The following is a 14,334-nucleotide window of genomic DNA, read 5'->3' on the forward strand; positions in this document are numbered from 1 at the left end:
CAAGTGGAGACTAATGTAAAACATTGCCTGGCATGTAGTTACTACTCAGTTAATGTCTGTCTTATTCTATGTCCTTGGCCTTGGTTCCCTGTTGACAACCTCACAGGGTAATGATTTTCCTCATCGCCTATAAAGAAGTGGAGTTGGGCTCTTTGGGGGGACTGCAGACACCCCACACAACCAGCACCCCCACTGCCAAGTGACAGAGAATCCTACCTAAAGGGAACTTGGGGGGTGGGGTGCCTAAGAACTGAACATACTTAAGTGTATTAGCAGCAATTAATCTTTTTCCTATTTCTCCACCTTGTGGGAGCCCTTCGTCCCCCACACCCAGCTGTACTAATGCTGTTTGTCCAGCTCCTCCTAGTTCTCACCACCCCCACAGCCAGATTCTTTCCCAAACTCTGCCTCCCCACCTCTCCCCAAGCTGGATTCTGGACCCTGAACCCTATTATCCCTGTGTATCTGGTGTCACCTCTATCAATCTCTTCCTGCTGCTCCTCACTGTGGGCAAACTCAAAAAAACATGGCCTCCATAGACATGGTAAAACAAGGGAAATGCCATGTTTACCCAACAAATTAGCAAAGATTAAGGGGAAAAAAAATCCTAATGCAGGCAAGGGGGTAATGAGATGGGACACACACATATACTACTGGTGGACACCAAGAGCAACATAATCTGTCTGAAGGCCATTTGGTAATACATAATCAAGAGTCGTTAAAAAGTTCTTATTACTTGACCCTGTAATTCCGCTTTCAGGAAATTGTTCTGCTGAAAAGAGCTGCCAGAAAAATATGCACAGATTTGTTCACCACTGCCATGTTTATCACAGAGAAAGGCTGGAAACATTAAGGTCCAACAATAGGGCGATGTTTAAATTTTGTCAAATGCATGCAATGAAATACAATCATTAAAAATTGTTCTTGGAGAACTTCTTAATGAGGTGGAAATGTTTACAATGTAAAGTCTGGTTTAAAAAAAAATGAATGTAAAATCTGTACATACAGTATGGCCCTAAATATGTGACATATATGCATAGAAAACAAACACACCAAAAAGGTTACAAATGGTTATCCGTGGGCAGTAGAATTGGGAATTATATTTCCTTCTTTATACTCATCTGCATTTAAAAAATTGTCTACAATGCATAGCCATTACTTTTATAATCAAGGGAATAGAAAACAACAAATCTGTAATAGCCTCCACACCCCACCCCCAACAGACTCTCCTGGATCTTAACCCCAGGCTAAATTGCTCTTATCTTTAGGAATTTTGAAGCCGTTGGGTTCTCAACAATGAGTAACAAAATAAACCTTGAAATTAAAAATCAAGCAGCAGGTAACCATGTAGAATGTCATCTATATTCTGACAAAATGCAAATTTTGACATAGTTTTAAGGAGTGGTATCTTGCATTGGGCTAGGTCTCATTAGGACTTCCCCCTTGATTCAGACCTACTTACCTATTACCTACCTAATTAGCCCATAGGTGGCAATCCCTGCCCTCCACGTTACCCAGGCAAACCGGTTCACTAGTCCCTTCATGCTCCTCCCTAGTCCCATCGGCAACACACCCTTCACCTGGTAACCCTCCCCTATTTCCAGGCCATTTGGTACGCCATCCCTGCTAGGAAGTGCGTACTGATTACAGCTAAGCATAGATCTCCCCACCTACACAACACCAGCAAAAATCTCAGCGGGGTTCACCGTCTACATAGAACAGAGTTTGGGAAATGAAGGAATGAGTCATCCCCCTTGGCCTCCAGCTTCTTAATGTTGTCTTTGAGCCTCTGGGATCTTCTCTAACTCTAAACACAGCTTCCTCCCCTCCTACCCTATTCACCAGATGGCTCCTTAAATGGCCCTCCCTGAACCCTAGGCCCCCACTCAAGTGTGCTCCTTAATTCTTTGAAGAACGCTTCTCTTAGTGTCTGGCCTATAGCCCACTGTGACGTCAGCCTCTCCCCTAAGGCCAGACCACTCTGCCGACACTGGACTTGGGAGGGAACGCTGGCAGCCTCACACAGATCCTTGGCCAGAACAGTTTCCCAAAGCATCACCTATGCTTAGATCCTTCTAGAACCAAGCTGCTCAGCTCTTGTTTCTCAGCTTGTCCAGCCAGCCCTGTCACCCCTGACCCCAGTGCCCCAACACTGTTCATAGCATCATGCAGCTGTACCCAGCTGTACTTAGGTCTTCAAATGGTTTTAGCCACGCCCTGCCCTGTCACTCAAGGCCCTCACTTTGCCGTCCTCAACTGGCTGGACATATCCCATTTCCCAGTCTTCCCTGAACACCTTCCCTTCCCTCCACACCTTCTCTCATGCTTTCCTCTCCCCAAAATCACTTACTCCCCTTTCTACTGTTGTTCTGCTTCTCTGATCAAAGTCTGTTCATTTAGTCCCTCCCTCCTTTCTTCTACAGAATTTTTCAGTTAAATGTGCTTAGAATTGTTTTTCCTACCAGGGACGGAGGTTAGGTTTTAAACAGCCCTGAATTCTCCAGCACAGTGTTCCTTTAATTAGACTATTTCTCTGTGAATTTACCCCTCCTCTTCCTTTGGACTGGAAGGTCCTGAAGGGAATTCCTCATTATGTGCCCCCAACTCCAGCCGGGACAAGGCTTTACCCACAGTCCCCGCCACTGAGGGTAAGACAGATCCTGAGATCTCCCCTTAGCTCAGGAAACAGGACCAAACTTGTTGGGAAATGGTGAGTCTTTTTTCACTCATAATGATTTGGTTATCAGGCTGTGAACTAGGACTCCTGAGCTCTGCTGATTCTGATACTAGTTTATTAAGGTAAGGATCATCTTTCTGTGCTTCTAAATGGGAATTGCACCTACATGCTTTACCTGCTCCACCAGGACACTGAATTCAAATGTGGTAATAAAGTAGAACAGCCACAGGAAAGGCACAGGAGCTGACGATGGGAGGCAGAAGGTCACTGGCGCCAGAATGGGTCAGCATAATTAGAGGCCAGGCGAGAGTCAGGAGCTTCCTTACTCAGCTTAGTAGTGGGAATGGGAACCCAGCAAACTAGGAAACAAGTAGAAGCAGCACAGAAGTTTGCAGAGGTGGTAGCTGAAAAAGGAACAGCTCGAATATTTTCCCCATGCGTGAAACAAGTTCGTGGTTCCTTTCACAATGCAAGTGCTACTGTTAGCAAGCTCATGCATTTGCCTTTTTTGTCCAAGTTTTCTTTCACTGGCTGCTTATGGGGGGGGGGGGTAGTAGAAAGATCCCCTGATTTATCTGTTTATTAAGCTTACATGACCTTAAACAATTTACTTAACCTTCAAGCCTCAGTTATCTGGTCTGTAAACTGGGGACAGAGCACTTACCTTGTAGTTAGTGTGAGAATGAACTGATAGGAGCCCCATAAATTGTCTAGCACAGTTCCTGGCAGTCCCCTGCTCTGAACACAGAAGGTTTCGGTACAGCTCTGGCCGGGGTGTAGGTTACCAATATTGTGAGTAGGCTGCAGCACTAGGGAGGTATAATTACTGAAACTTTATAGCCAAGATTCCAAGACAGTCACAATTTCAAAGACATTCTCCTGTTTTCTCTTAAGAAGTATTTGCCAAGTTTTGATTGGGAAAACATGATCACTATGGAAGGCACCTTGGCGGCTACCTATTTCTCCATCGGCCCTGAGAGTCTGGGCTCCAAGCCCAAAGCTTCTCATCCAGACACTCAGATATGCAGCTGAAAGGCGGTGCAAGGAGGAAGATGCTCAGCAGTGGCTCAGGGCACCTAGTAGGTAGGAGACCCAGGTGCTACCTCCCACCCTCTCCGGCCCAGTGGACTGCAGCACTTTTCCACACTAAAAGGAAAGAGCACGTTAAACCCTTCGAACTCAAGTTAAATCCTCAGGGCCTTGGCTGCATATTAAAATCACCTGGGGAAATTTGGAAATCTTCATGCTTGGACTGTATTCCAGACCAATTAGATCAGGTTTCTTCAAACTTGCCACATGATGATAATCACCTATATTAGCTTAAAATAGTTTCTCAGGCTCTGGAATTAGCACCATTACTGGAACGTAATGATTCTAAAACACACCCCTTTAAAAACATACAGGATATAAAAAACAAAACAAAACAAAAAACATACAGGATATGTTAAGATCTTTGAAATCTGAGTGATCTTCCAATCGGTGGTATCTAAGATTTTTTTTTTAAAGATTTTATTTATTTATTTGACAGACAGAGACAGTGAGAGAGGGAACACAAGCAGGGGGAGTGGGAGAGGGGGAAGCAGGCTTCCTGCTGAGCAGGGAGCCCAATGCAGGGCTCGATCCCAGAACCCTGGGATCATGACCTGAGCCGAAGGCAGACGCTTAACAACTGAGCCACCCAGGCGCCCCGGTGATATCTTAAGATTTGATGACACACAGAAACCAGCATCTCAGGTGATCCTCATAATTAGGCAGGTCTGAGGAAAAAACAGTTCCCTAATACTTTCTAGGGCAGCACTTCCCAAATTTTAACATCCTTAAGAGTCACCTGCAATTCTGTTACAATGCAGGTTCTGGATCAGAAGGTCTAGGTTAGGGCCTGAGATCCTACTTTTCTAAGAAGCTCCCAGGTGAACGGTGCTAGGCCTTGTGCCACATTCTGGGTCGCAAAATGCTGAAGTATGTCCTCCTGGGGAGGCTCCAGCAGCAACTCATTTAATTAAACTGAAATAACTGGCATAAGGAAATATGACCAATGGAGAGAGTCTTTGATAGGTCTGAGAGGCAACTACTGGACTGCACTCTAGCATTTCTCCCCAGGAAGGGGCAGCAGGGATGAAGGCCAGAGGGAGGGCCGTACCAACCTTTGCAAAGCTAGAGGCTAGAGTCCAATAATTTCCCAAGGAAGCAGTTTGCTATATGAGGCAGCAGACCCCCACTCTGTAAGTACCAGCGTAAGTTCACTCACCAAGTGAAGTTGGGCCTCAGGTGGCTTTAGCGGGTTGAGGGGAAGCAGCCCCCTTCTGTCTACACATACCCTTTTTCCTTCATTCAGTCACCAAACCTTTACTGAGGGTCCACTAATAAACCACAAGGTCTGAAGGATTCAAAGATGAATCACATTTGGTCTGAGTTCCAGGGGAAGGAATTCAGCCTGGGGGAAACCCATGTGTAACGTGAAGTACAATATGAAGTGATAAGTGCTATTAACAGAAGCACACACAATAAGATGAGCCAACATAAAGGAACGACGCTGAGAGCTTCCTGGTGCAGCAGCCACTGGAGGAGCTGGAGGAAACATTTCTAATCTTTCCAGGAAGGGCACCACCCTGAACAAAAACTCCTTGCCAGGACCAGCCTGCATGGAGAGGGTGCTTTGATGGAGAGGGTGCTTTGATGCCTTGAAGCCCTTAAAACCAAGACTGTACAATCTGGAGCCTCAGGATGGGCAGAGCTTCCTGCATTTATGCCTCTAATCTCTAGCACTAAGATGCAAGTGAATCCAGGGAAGGAAGAGACTTTTAGGGTATCAGCCCCTCAAAAGGATGGGGCAGCCACGATCTCATTCCAGCCAGCTTCAGTACCCGCATCCTATCCTCTTGTGTCAGAATCCCGCAGATCGTTTTCCTAGTTACAGAAACACAAGTCTTTGCCCTTTGTCATACTGAGCTCTTAATTGGCTTTGACCCGTCACATTGCTAGCTACAAAGGCTACATCCCCTAGACTAAGTAGATCTCCAGCTGGGTAGGGAGTCTCAGCAAAGACAGGCAGGGTACAAGAACCTAGAACTTGCTCCCTCACCGAGCCCCCTATAGACCAGCTTTTTAGGAGGACTACAACGAAACGGATACTCAATCCCAATTTACTTTTTCCTTATTTTCCATCTCACATAGGAAACTCTAGAGAAGAAGCTTAAGGGCCGGAAGAAGCAGCCAAGGAGGAGACAGCAGAAAGATGGGGAGTGGAGCCAGTGCTGAAGACAAAGAACTGGCCAAGAGGTCCAAGGAGCTAGAAAAGAAGCTGCAGGAGGATGCTGACAAGGAAGCCAAGACAGTCAAGCTGCTATTGCTGGGTGAGTGAGATGGGAAGATGAGCCAGAGAAGGTACTGCTCCTTCCTGCTTATCCTGGATGGTAGGTGGGTTCTAGCCCACCCCATGGGGAGGAGGGACGGCAGGTCATTTTTCTTCTCCCCAGCCGGTCTCAGGCTAGGGGATCAGGGCTCTAGGGCTGAGCGTAGCCACCCCAAGGAGATGCAGAATGCCAAAGCTACCCTAGAATTGTTCTGCTCTTCCTTGAACCAGGATTGTGCAAGGGCCGGGACAGAGCCATCCATCTCCAGATCTAACCAAACCTAATACCTCACAGCTTGGCAAACAGGGTGAACCCCGGGCTTGCAGACAGTTACCCAATCTGCAGTCAGAGAGCTCTGAGTCAAGGACTCGGGAGAGGACAGTGGACTCAGAAGTCCTACCATATCAGTGCCATGTAGTCCCAGTGACAGACCCACTGGTGCTTGCCAAGTAAACCGGTTCCTTCTCCTTGCTTCCAGTACACAATCTGTATAAATTTTAGAACTAGGGAGCCCTGAGGGAGGAGGAACAGAGTCTTTATCTACGGCAGTCCTTTCCTGACTTTCTGTTCAGTAGCTGCCTTGAGAGCCCCTGCCAGATGGGAGGTTTATCACCTTGATGAGCTTCTAAGCAGATCACAGGTCTGTGCTGAAAAAAGAAAAGCACTTCTGTTGGTCAGTCAGAGAAACTGGTCACAGCTGTAAACAGAACCAAGACAATGAAGAGTTTGGGACACCTGGCTGAGGGGAAAAACCTCCAACAGTACGGAGGTAAGCTAGTTGGAGTAGGCGGCATCCATGCAGCGGCACATCGACTGGCTGGGTTATTTTGAAGCCCAGGCAGAGCCTGGGAACTGCAGCCCCAGGCCATGGCACCTCCTCTTCCCCAGCTGATCTGTGAGCATACGGCTGGAAGCAAGGAGCCCAAGAAGCTACAGAAGGGGGAAAGAGATGGCAAGGCCACTGAGAGCTCTTTTAAGCCTAAGAGGCTTTCTTCCACATTCAGGATAAGCAGCTTAGAGGGAACAGGCGCAGCGTTAAGTGGGAGGGAGTTAATATATCAGGGCCGTGCAGACTGGAGGAGAGGGTTGAAGGGGATATGGAGGGGGAGCGGAGTGCCAATGAGAGGATAGTAGGACATTTTAGCCAATAAAGGAAAAAGCAGGATGATGAAAAAACGGTATTTTAGTGAAGTTAGCCAGCTCTCTGCAATCCTGCCCCTAGAACACTCTCCTGAGTAAATACAGGCAGAGGAGAAATGTGTTAAAGGAATTCCCCTGAATCTATCAGTGGTGCTCAATGAGATTTTGCCATCACTCCCTCCACCTCCCCCGGACACTGGGAAATGTCTAGAGTCATTTTTAGTTGTCACAGTGAAAGAGAAGAGTGCTATTGGCCTCTAGTGGGTAGAGGCCGGGAATGCTGCTAAATACCTTACCATGCACAGGACAGCCCCCACAAAAAAAGAATTCTCCAGCCCAAAACGTCAGCAGTGCAGAGGATGAAAAATTCTGCTCTAAATCCCACTGAATGGCCGGCAGAAATTGAGGGCAGCAATCATCCCTATGTGTTCTTCCCTAACAAGGCTCCCAAGCAAGTCCTAGCTTGGACTTCCCACAGGCCATCTACAGGAGGATTGGGGAAAACTGGTAGAAATCTGAAGCATAAGCATTTCTCCCTGCAGGTGCTGGAGAGTCAGGGAAGAGCACTATCGTCAAACAGATGAAGTGAGTAGGAATAAAGCCCCAGAGGACTGAGGTAGGGTGAAGAAGTCAGCAGAGCCAACAGAGGCATGGAGGATGAAGGGCTCCTCGGGCCCAAGGAACCCAGATGTAAAGGATATAAAGAACCTGATTCCCAATGCCCCTCATCTGCATGCCCTTTTCCCCCTTACTCTCCACTTTGGGACAGCAACAGGCATAGAGACTGGGTTCTTATGACCCTTTAAATCCTTCCAGATTCCCAATCCCTTAGGTCTGGTTACTCAGGTCCAACTGAGGACTGGGTGTCTACTCCTTGCAGGATCATCCATCAGGATGGCTATACACCAGAGGAATGCCTGGAGTATAAGTCCATCATCTATGGGAATGTGCTGCAGTCCATCCTGGCTATCATCCGGGCCATGTCCACACTAGGTATTGACTATGCTGAACCAAGCTGTGCGGTGAGTGGTTAACAGTATGTGGTTATGGGTGGGAGGAAAGGCTAATGGGAAGAAACAGCAGCCAACAAGCTATGAGGAAACACGAGTCAAAAGAGTTTCGTGTAACTAAATCCCACCTACTGAGCTTCCAGTCTTTTTACTTCAGTCCTGGAGAAGTATGCAATCCCTACCTTTAAAATAAATTACAAAAATCTGCTCTCAGCTTCCTCTGCCTTTTTGTCTTATTTTACCATTTAAATTGTTCTCCTTGGGCTCGTTGCCCTGGCCATGGAGCTTTTATAAGCTAAACCCCTCGTTCCAGTATTGGCCTTTTCCAAGATTTGAATCATTGAAAGAACAAAGGTGATGGTTTCCTGTCTCCCATGTTGTCTATTTCATGGTCAGTCTGGTCTTTAAACTTCCAGCTTCCCTGTGGCAGACAACCCACATTTTGTGGCGGTACCCTCTTGGATGAAGGCTGGAAGACAGAAACACCACAGAGGATGCCCCCTAGAACCTGTTTTCCCCTAGGCATCCCAGGAAGTGGATAAATTGCCACCCTCTGTATCTCCGAAGCACACTCAAAATTAATCGGTGTTTTCTTAGCATCTTCACTGGACGCCGTCTCCATCTTGGGCTTTGGTAGCAATGCAAAATGCTTTCCTTTCAGCAGTATTCCCAGGAGCCTCCTGCAAAGCCATTACTCCTGTGCAGTTCTCAGCCAGGTCTCTGCCTTACAGGACACTGGGCGACAGCTCAACAACCTGGCTGACTCCACTGAGGAGGGCACCATGCCTCCCGAGCTGGTGGAGGTCATCAGGAAGTTGTGGAAGGATGGTGGGGTGCAAGCCTGCTTCGACCGAGCTGCAGAGTACCAGCTCAATGATTCGGCATCTTAGTAAGACTCTGATTGGGGAAGGGGTGGGATGAGGCGTAAGCAACCAGGATTTTCAGGAGAAATCACACCTAGCCTAAAATGTCAAGCACTGAAAGCTGGAGTCCCAAGAACTGAATTCAGCATGGATACTTTTCGTTCAGGCTTGAGCAGTGTTCTACTATGCTTTGGATGTGATGCCCTTAGATACAGTGCCGCCATAGTTATCACCACTCTCTATTGCTTTACACCTGCTCACTGCAGCCTAGAGAGCTGAAGACCCCCCGAATTCAAAACAAAGGTCCTCTGTTTAGTAGCCCTCAGACCGCTGTCCTCTTCATCAATTCATACACATAGCCTCTCCTTTCAAACCATGAACGAGAAGACACACCTGCAGTTCTGCCACATGCTCTCCCAGGAGGCACTTTATTCACGATGGCCTTTCTAGGGTGGAATTTTCTAGCGGGTAACATTAATGTCACCGAGGCTCTACTTAGGCCACTAACCAGAAGTGAATGCCTCCTTCACCCATAAATAGCATCTTATGCCGGAGTGCCAGGCATGGGACACAGACACTTCCAGGGCAAACCAAAGGAAGTTGGTCAGGGATTCAAAAGAACCAACTTTCAAAGCTGGTTCCAAAATGATAAGGTACACATCAATCATACCTCTAATGGCATGCAATCTATCATGGATGGGCATGAACTTTGCAGTCAGACCTGGATACAGACCTGGATTTAATCCCTGTTCTGTCACCTAGTTCTGTAACATAGTTCTCATTTACCATCGCGAGCACTGACTCACCAAGGCCCAGGCACTGCCGGGTACTTGACGTATACCATTCATTTGATCTGCACAGTAAGCCTTTGAGGTACAGAGCACTTTGTATTAGTCCCATTTATAGATGAAAAACTGAGGTTCAGAAGTTAATTAACTTACCCAAAGTCATATAGATAAATGGCAAAGGCTGGATTTGAATCCAGGTCTATTTGACTACAAAGTTGAAGGCTTTTTACAGTATACCACAATGTCTCTTGACCTTGGACCCAGTCATTTAACTCTTCTGAATTTTTCCTTCATCTGTAAAATGGGGTATGAAACTTGGAAGGTGTATGAGGTTAAATGAGAATTTCAATGTGCAAATGCCCGGCAGACAGTAAGCACTTGTTAATTTTCCTTCCCTTCTTCTGTCATCTCACTTCATATCTGCCTTCCTCCTGTCTTTTTAAATGTTTTATAATAACTGTCAAACATATACAAAACAAGAATAATATAGTGAATCACCTGGCTTCAACTGTTAACTCACAGCCACTCTTGTTTCATTGTACCTCCATCTCCTAATGGATTATTTTAAAGGGAGTCCCACATATTCTATCATTACATCTTAAAAAAAAAAAAAAAAAAAAAAAAAAAGGCTCTTTAAAAAAAAAAAAGGAATAATCTAATTGTCACACCTAAATAATAATTCCTTAATGTCATCAAATATCCAAGCCAGTGCTCATTTAAGTTTCCCCAGTTATCTCAAATGTTTGCTCCCCAACTTGATTCAGAATATAAATAAGGTCCCATGCAATGCACCGACTCACATCTCTTAATGTCTCTGAAGTCTCTTATAGTCTATTCCTGCGTCTTGATGTAACTTTTGGCACCCATTTAAACCACCAAATCTCACTGAAGGGTCTAGAAAACCTTGCAGTCAGGCAAACCTTAAGGAAAAGTTATCTGACTTGATTTAAATGGGACAGAACCCCTGCCTCAACTGGGCATGCCTCTCAACCCATCCCACACTCCCTTTTTTAAGGGCACATGAGAGTTTGAAGGAAAGAACCCTAGGTTTAACAATATGGATTCTAGTCCTGGTTCTATCACCAATTAGTTGTAGAACTTTGGGTAAGACCCTTTACCTTTCTTGGCCTTGGCTATGGAAAGTTTAATGTCAATTCCAAGCTTTTTTCTCTAGCTACCTGAACCAATTAGACCGGATTACAGCCCCTGACTACCTCCCTAATGAGCAAGATGTGCTTCGATCCAGAGTCAAAACCACAGGCATCACTGAAACCAAGTTTTCAGTCAAAGACTTGAACTTCAGGTGAGTACACGGTTCCCTGGGGCACCACAGAAACACACATGGTTCTCTGAGTACACCTCAGATACCAAAAAAGGGCAAGGGCATGCTTCACTAAAGTCCCATCTGAATGACTACCCTATTTCTCCCCCTTACCCATCTCACTGCCAACTGGGCCCAAAGTGGCCACCTCTCTGGGGTAAACACCAAGTGCATGTGCTGTTTTTTTCCCTCAGGATGTTTGATGTGGGAGGGCAAAGATCGGAGAGAAAGAAGTGGATCCACTGCTTTGAGGGAGTCACCTGCATCATTTTCTGTGCGGCCCTCAGTGCCTATGACATGGTGCTAGTGGAGGATGACGAAGTGGTAAGTGGCCTTTGCACCAAGAGCTTTGATAGTTGCCCTGTGACCCTTCCTCTAAGCTTTGTGTCACCAATTCTTCAACTTGGGTGATTTCAAGACAGCCTAGCAGTCCTCTAACAGCCAAATCAACATCTCTGGCAAATAATTCTAGAAAAACCTCCTCTTTTATAGGCTCCAGGTTAGCACTTTAGAGCTCCAGATTTACTGGGAATGAGCTTGGTCTCAGATCAGACATCCAAGAAGCACTTGCACATCACATAGCCCACAAGAGGAATTGAGTATTAAAGAGACAAGAGATCGCAATTGGGTTTGTAAAGCACAGGAGTTACACTTTGGACTTTCCCAGGCTGCCTATGGAAATAAAGGATAGGAGGTGAAAATGATAGAGCAGAAAAACAATGTATGATGTGTATCTTTGTGCAACATGATAGAGGGGTTGGACTACTAACCTCACTTGGAAGCCTAAATATGTACTGCCAACAGGACTAAGGAGAGACTGGCAAATGAGGTTTCTCACATGCCACTTAAATTGGCAGGTGGAAGACTACCTGAGGGTGAGTCTCTTCAGCCTGCAGAGTTTAAAAGGAGCTCTGCAGGCCCAGGGTCAGCCCAGCCAGTTACCTTTGGAGTTTGAGACAGAGGATATCACCGCATGGAAAATGCTAATGGAGGCCCACAGCTTACTGATATCAGACAAAGCTCCTACACTCCCATCCCTTGCTCCAGTTCTTCTCCCTTCTCCTTAGTAGTTTAAGTTCACGAGAGCTCTATATCTTCTATGCAAATTCATTTTCAAGATCTCTTCCATCTTTAACCCTGAGGTCTATGAGGGTTTTTTTTGTTTTTGTTTTTAAGATTTTATTTATTTATTTGAGAGAAAGAGAATGAGAGAGCGAGAACACCTGAGAGGGGATAGGGTCAGAGGACGAAGCAGACTCCCTGCCGAGCAGGAAGCCCGATGCGGGACTTGATCCCGGGACTCCAGGATCATGACCTGAGCCGAAGGCAGTCGCTTAACCAACTGAGCCACCCCGGCGCCCAGTCTATGAGGTTTTAAGGGGTTCTGCAGGAGTATTAGCAATGACAAAGGACCACAAAAAGTAGATTTGTTTTCTTTCTTCATTAGATGAAAAGATTCAGCCCAAGTCAGCTAACAGCATACTTCAAATCCTAAAGGCCCACTCCCTGAAAACTGGTCTGGAGAATTGGCAACATCTAGATTCCGCAGATACATAGCACCACTTCTCACTCACTCAGAGTGGCAATCAGAGGAGGAAATAAAGCAGAAGTGCTTGTGGTGTGGCACTGAGAAATTCTCTAGCCCTCACCATTTGACCCCAAGGCAATAATCCCTATTATGTTCCCACCCAAACTGAGATCCAGGACTCTGTAACAGAAGCCTAGCAAAGTCATCCTGGGAAAAAAAATCATCCTGGAGACACAAACGGGCACATAACTCAGGCTTAGTTTCAACCGTCTATCAGCAGCACTTACGGGCATCGAAGTTCCTCGCAGTGCCCTGGCAGCCTAAGCTCAGCATAACATTTATTGTACACCTATACGCCAGCCACTATCATGGACCCTACATACATGATCCCATCGAACTTCCATAATAACCCTATGAGATAGGGAAATGGAAACTCAGAAAAGCTCAGTAATCTGCCCCAAGTCACACAGCTATGACAGAACGAAGATTAGAAGGGCAGCTGTATCTCTTGGGCTCTATCCCACCACACCAAAAGGAGATAAGCTGTTCCTCTTACATTCGGAGCACTAGTCTCTCAAAGGGGATCAAGAACAGGAAGTAGACAACACCCCATCAGCTCAATCTGAAATCTCTGATGGTGTTTCCTCCTACTAGAATCGTATGCATGAGTCACTGCACCTCTTCAACAGCATATGTAACCACAAGTTCTTTGCGGCTACTTCCATTGTCCTCTTTCTCAATAAGAAGGACCTCTTTGAGGACAAAATCAAGAAAGTCCATCTCAGCATTTGTTTTCCAGAGTATGACGGTAAGTGTCAAGGGCTGGAGACAATGGTAATGATTTCTTGGTAATGACTGGTGATTGCCTCATTTCCTATACCAAGGAGACACGAAGGAACCTGTCTTTAAGGAGTACTAAGTGTAACTCCTTTGCTTTGCTGGGTTTGATGATCCCTTATCCCTTTAATACTCAGTTACTCTTATGAGCTTTGTGATGTCCAACTGATACTTGGATGTCTAATCTGAGAAACTTGGGTATTCAGTCATAGGTTTAAATTCAGATGTCCCTGGAACAGAACAGATGTTAGATGCAGGAGAGCCACCGACTGTTCAAATGATACCTAACAGAAATCAAGGGTGGGGACACAGAGATCCCTCTCCTCAATTTCGTTGTTCAACTCAAGTGATAAACACTGGAGTACAATAAAGGAGAGGACCCTCCCTCTAAAAACAGGCCCCCAACTGCAGCTGTCCAACACATTTTGAGGATCAAATTGGTCATGTAAAAAGTAAGTGAGCAGCTAAGAAGGGTTCATTTATCCCACTTCTTCACTATTTTTTCTGGGAAACCAGGAAACAACTCTTATGAAGATGCAGGGAATTACATCAAGAGTCAATTCCTTGACCTCAACATGCGAAAAGATGTCAAAGAAATCTACAGTCACATGACCTGTGCTACAGACACGCAGAATGTCAAATTTGTATTTGATGCAGTTACAGATATCATCATCAAAGAAAATCTCAAGGACTGTGGGCTCTTTTAATTCTTATCACTCTTCAAGTACACATCCGATAACCAGGCTTGGAATCTGGCTAATTTCAAGCAGAAAAGCATAGATCAATATACCATGGCATGAAGAGTGAATCCATTCTC

The 14,334-nt window shown here is 45.9% G+C and overlaps 1 protein-coding gene across 1 annotated transcript; it reads left to right on the forward strand.

Annotated features, from left to right (window-relative positions):
• The first annotated feature begins 5,892 nt into the window (after positions 1–5,892).
• On the forward strand, positions 5,893–14,334 carry GNAT2 (G protein subunit alpha transducin 2). The gene is made up of 8 exons (XM_045897026.2): positions 5,893–6,030; positions 7,713–7,755; positions 8,051–8,192; positions 8,912–9,069; positions 11,006–11,134; positions 11,347–11,476; positions 13,335–13,488; positions 14,034–14,334. Exons 1-8 carry the CDS (start codon positions 5,913–5,915, stop codon positions 14,222–14,224), a joined length of 1,065 nt encoding a protein of 354 aa, XP_045752982.1. The 5' UTR covers positions 5,893–5,912; the 3' UTR covers positions 14,225–14,334.

This window comes from Mirounga angustirostris, unplaced genomic scaffold (genome assembly GCF_029215605.1).
Source record: "Mirounga angustirostris isolate CCGP_5_RB_7025 unplaced genomic scaffold, mMirAng1.0.hap1 SCAF_4, whole genome shotgun sequence".
Lineage (NCBI taxonomy): Eukaryota > Metazoa > Chordata > Mammalia > Carnivora > Phocidae > Mirounga > Mirounga angustirostris.

Excerpts from the sequence above, each read along its gene's own strand:
- GNAT2 (XM_045897026.2), top strand. The coding sequence starts at position 5,913 with ATGGGGAGTGGAGCCAGTGCTGAAGACAAAGAACTGGCCAAGAGGTCC. Across the intron at positions 6,031-7,712 it reads AGTCAAGCTGCTATTGCTGG|GTGCTGGAGAGTCAGGGAAG; the intron begins GTGAGTGAGATG and ends TTCTCCCTGCAG. Across the intron at positions 9,070-11,005 it reads CTCAATGATTCGGCATCTTA|CTACCTGAACCAATTAGACC; the intron begins GTAAGACTCTGA and ends TTTTTTCTCTAG.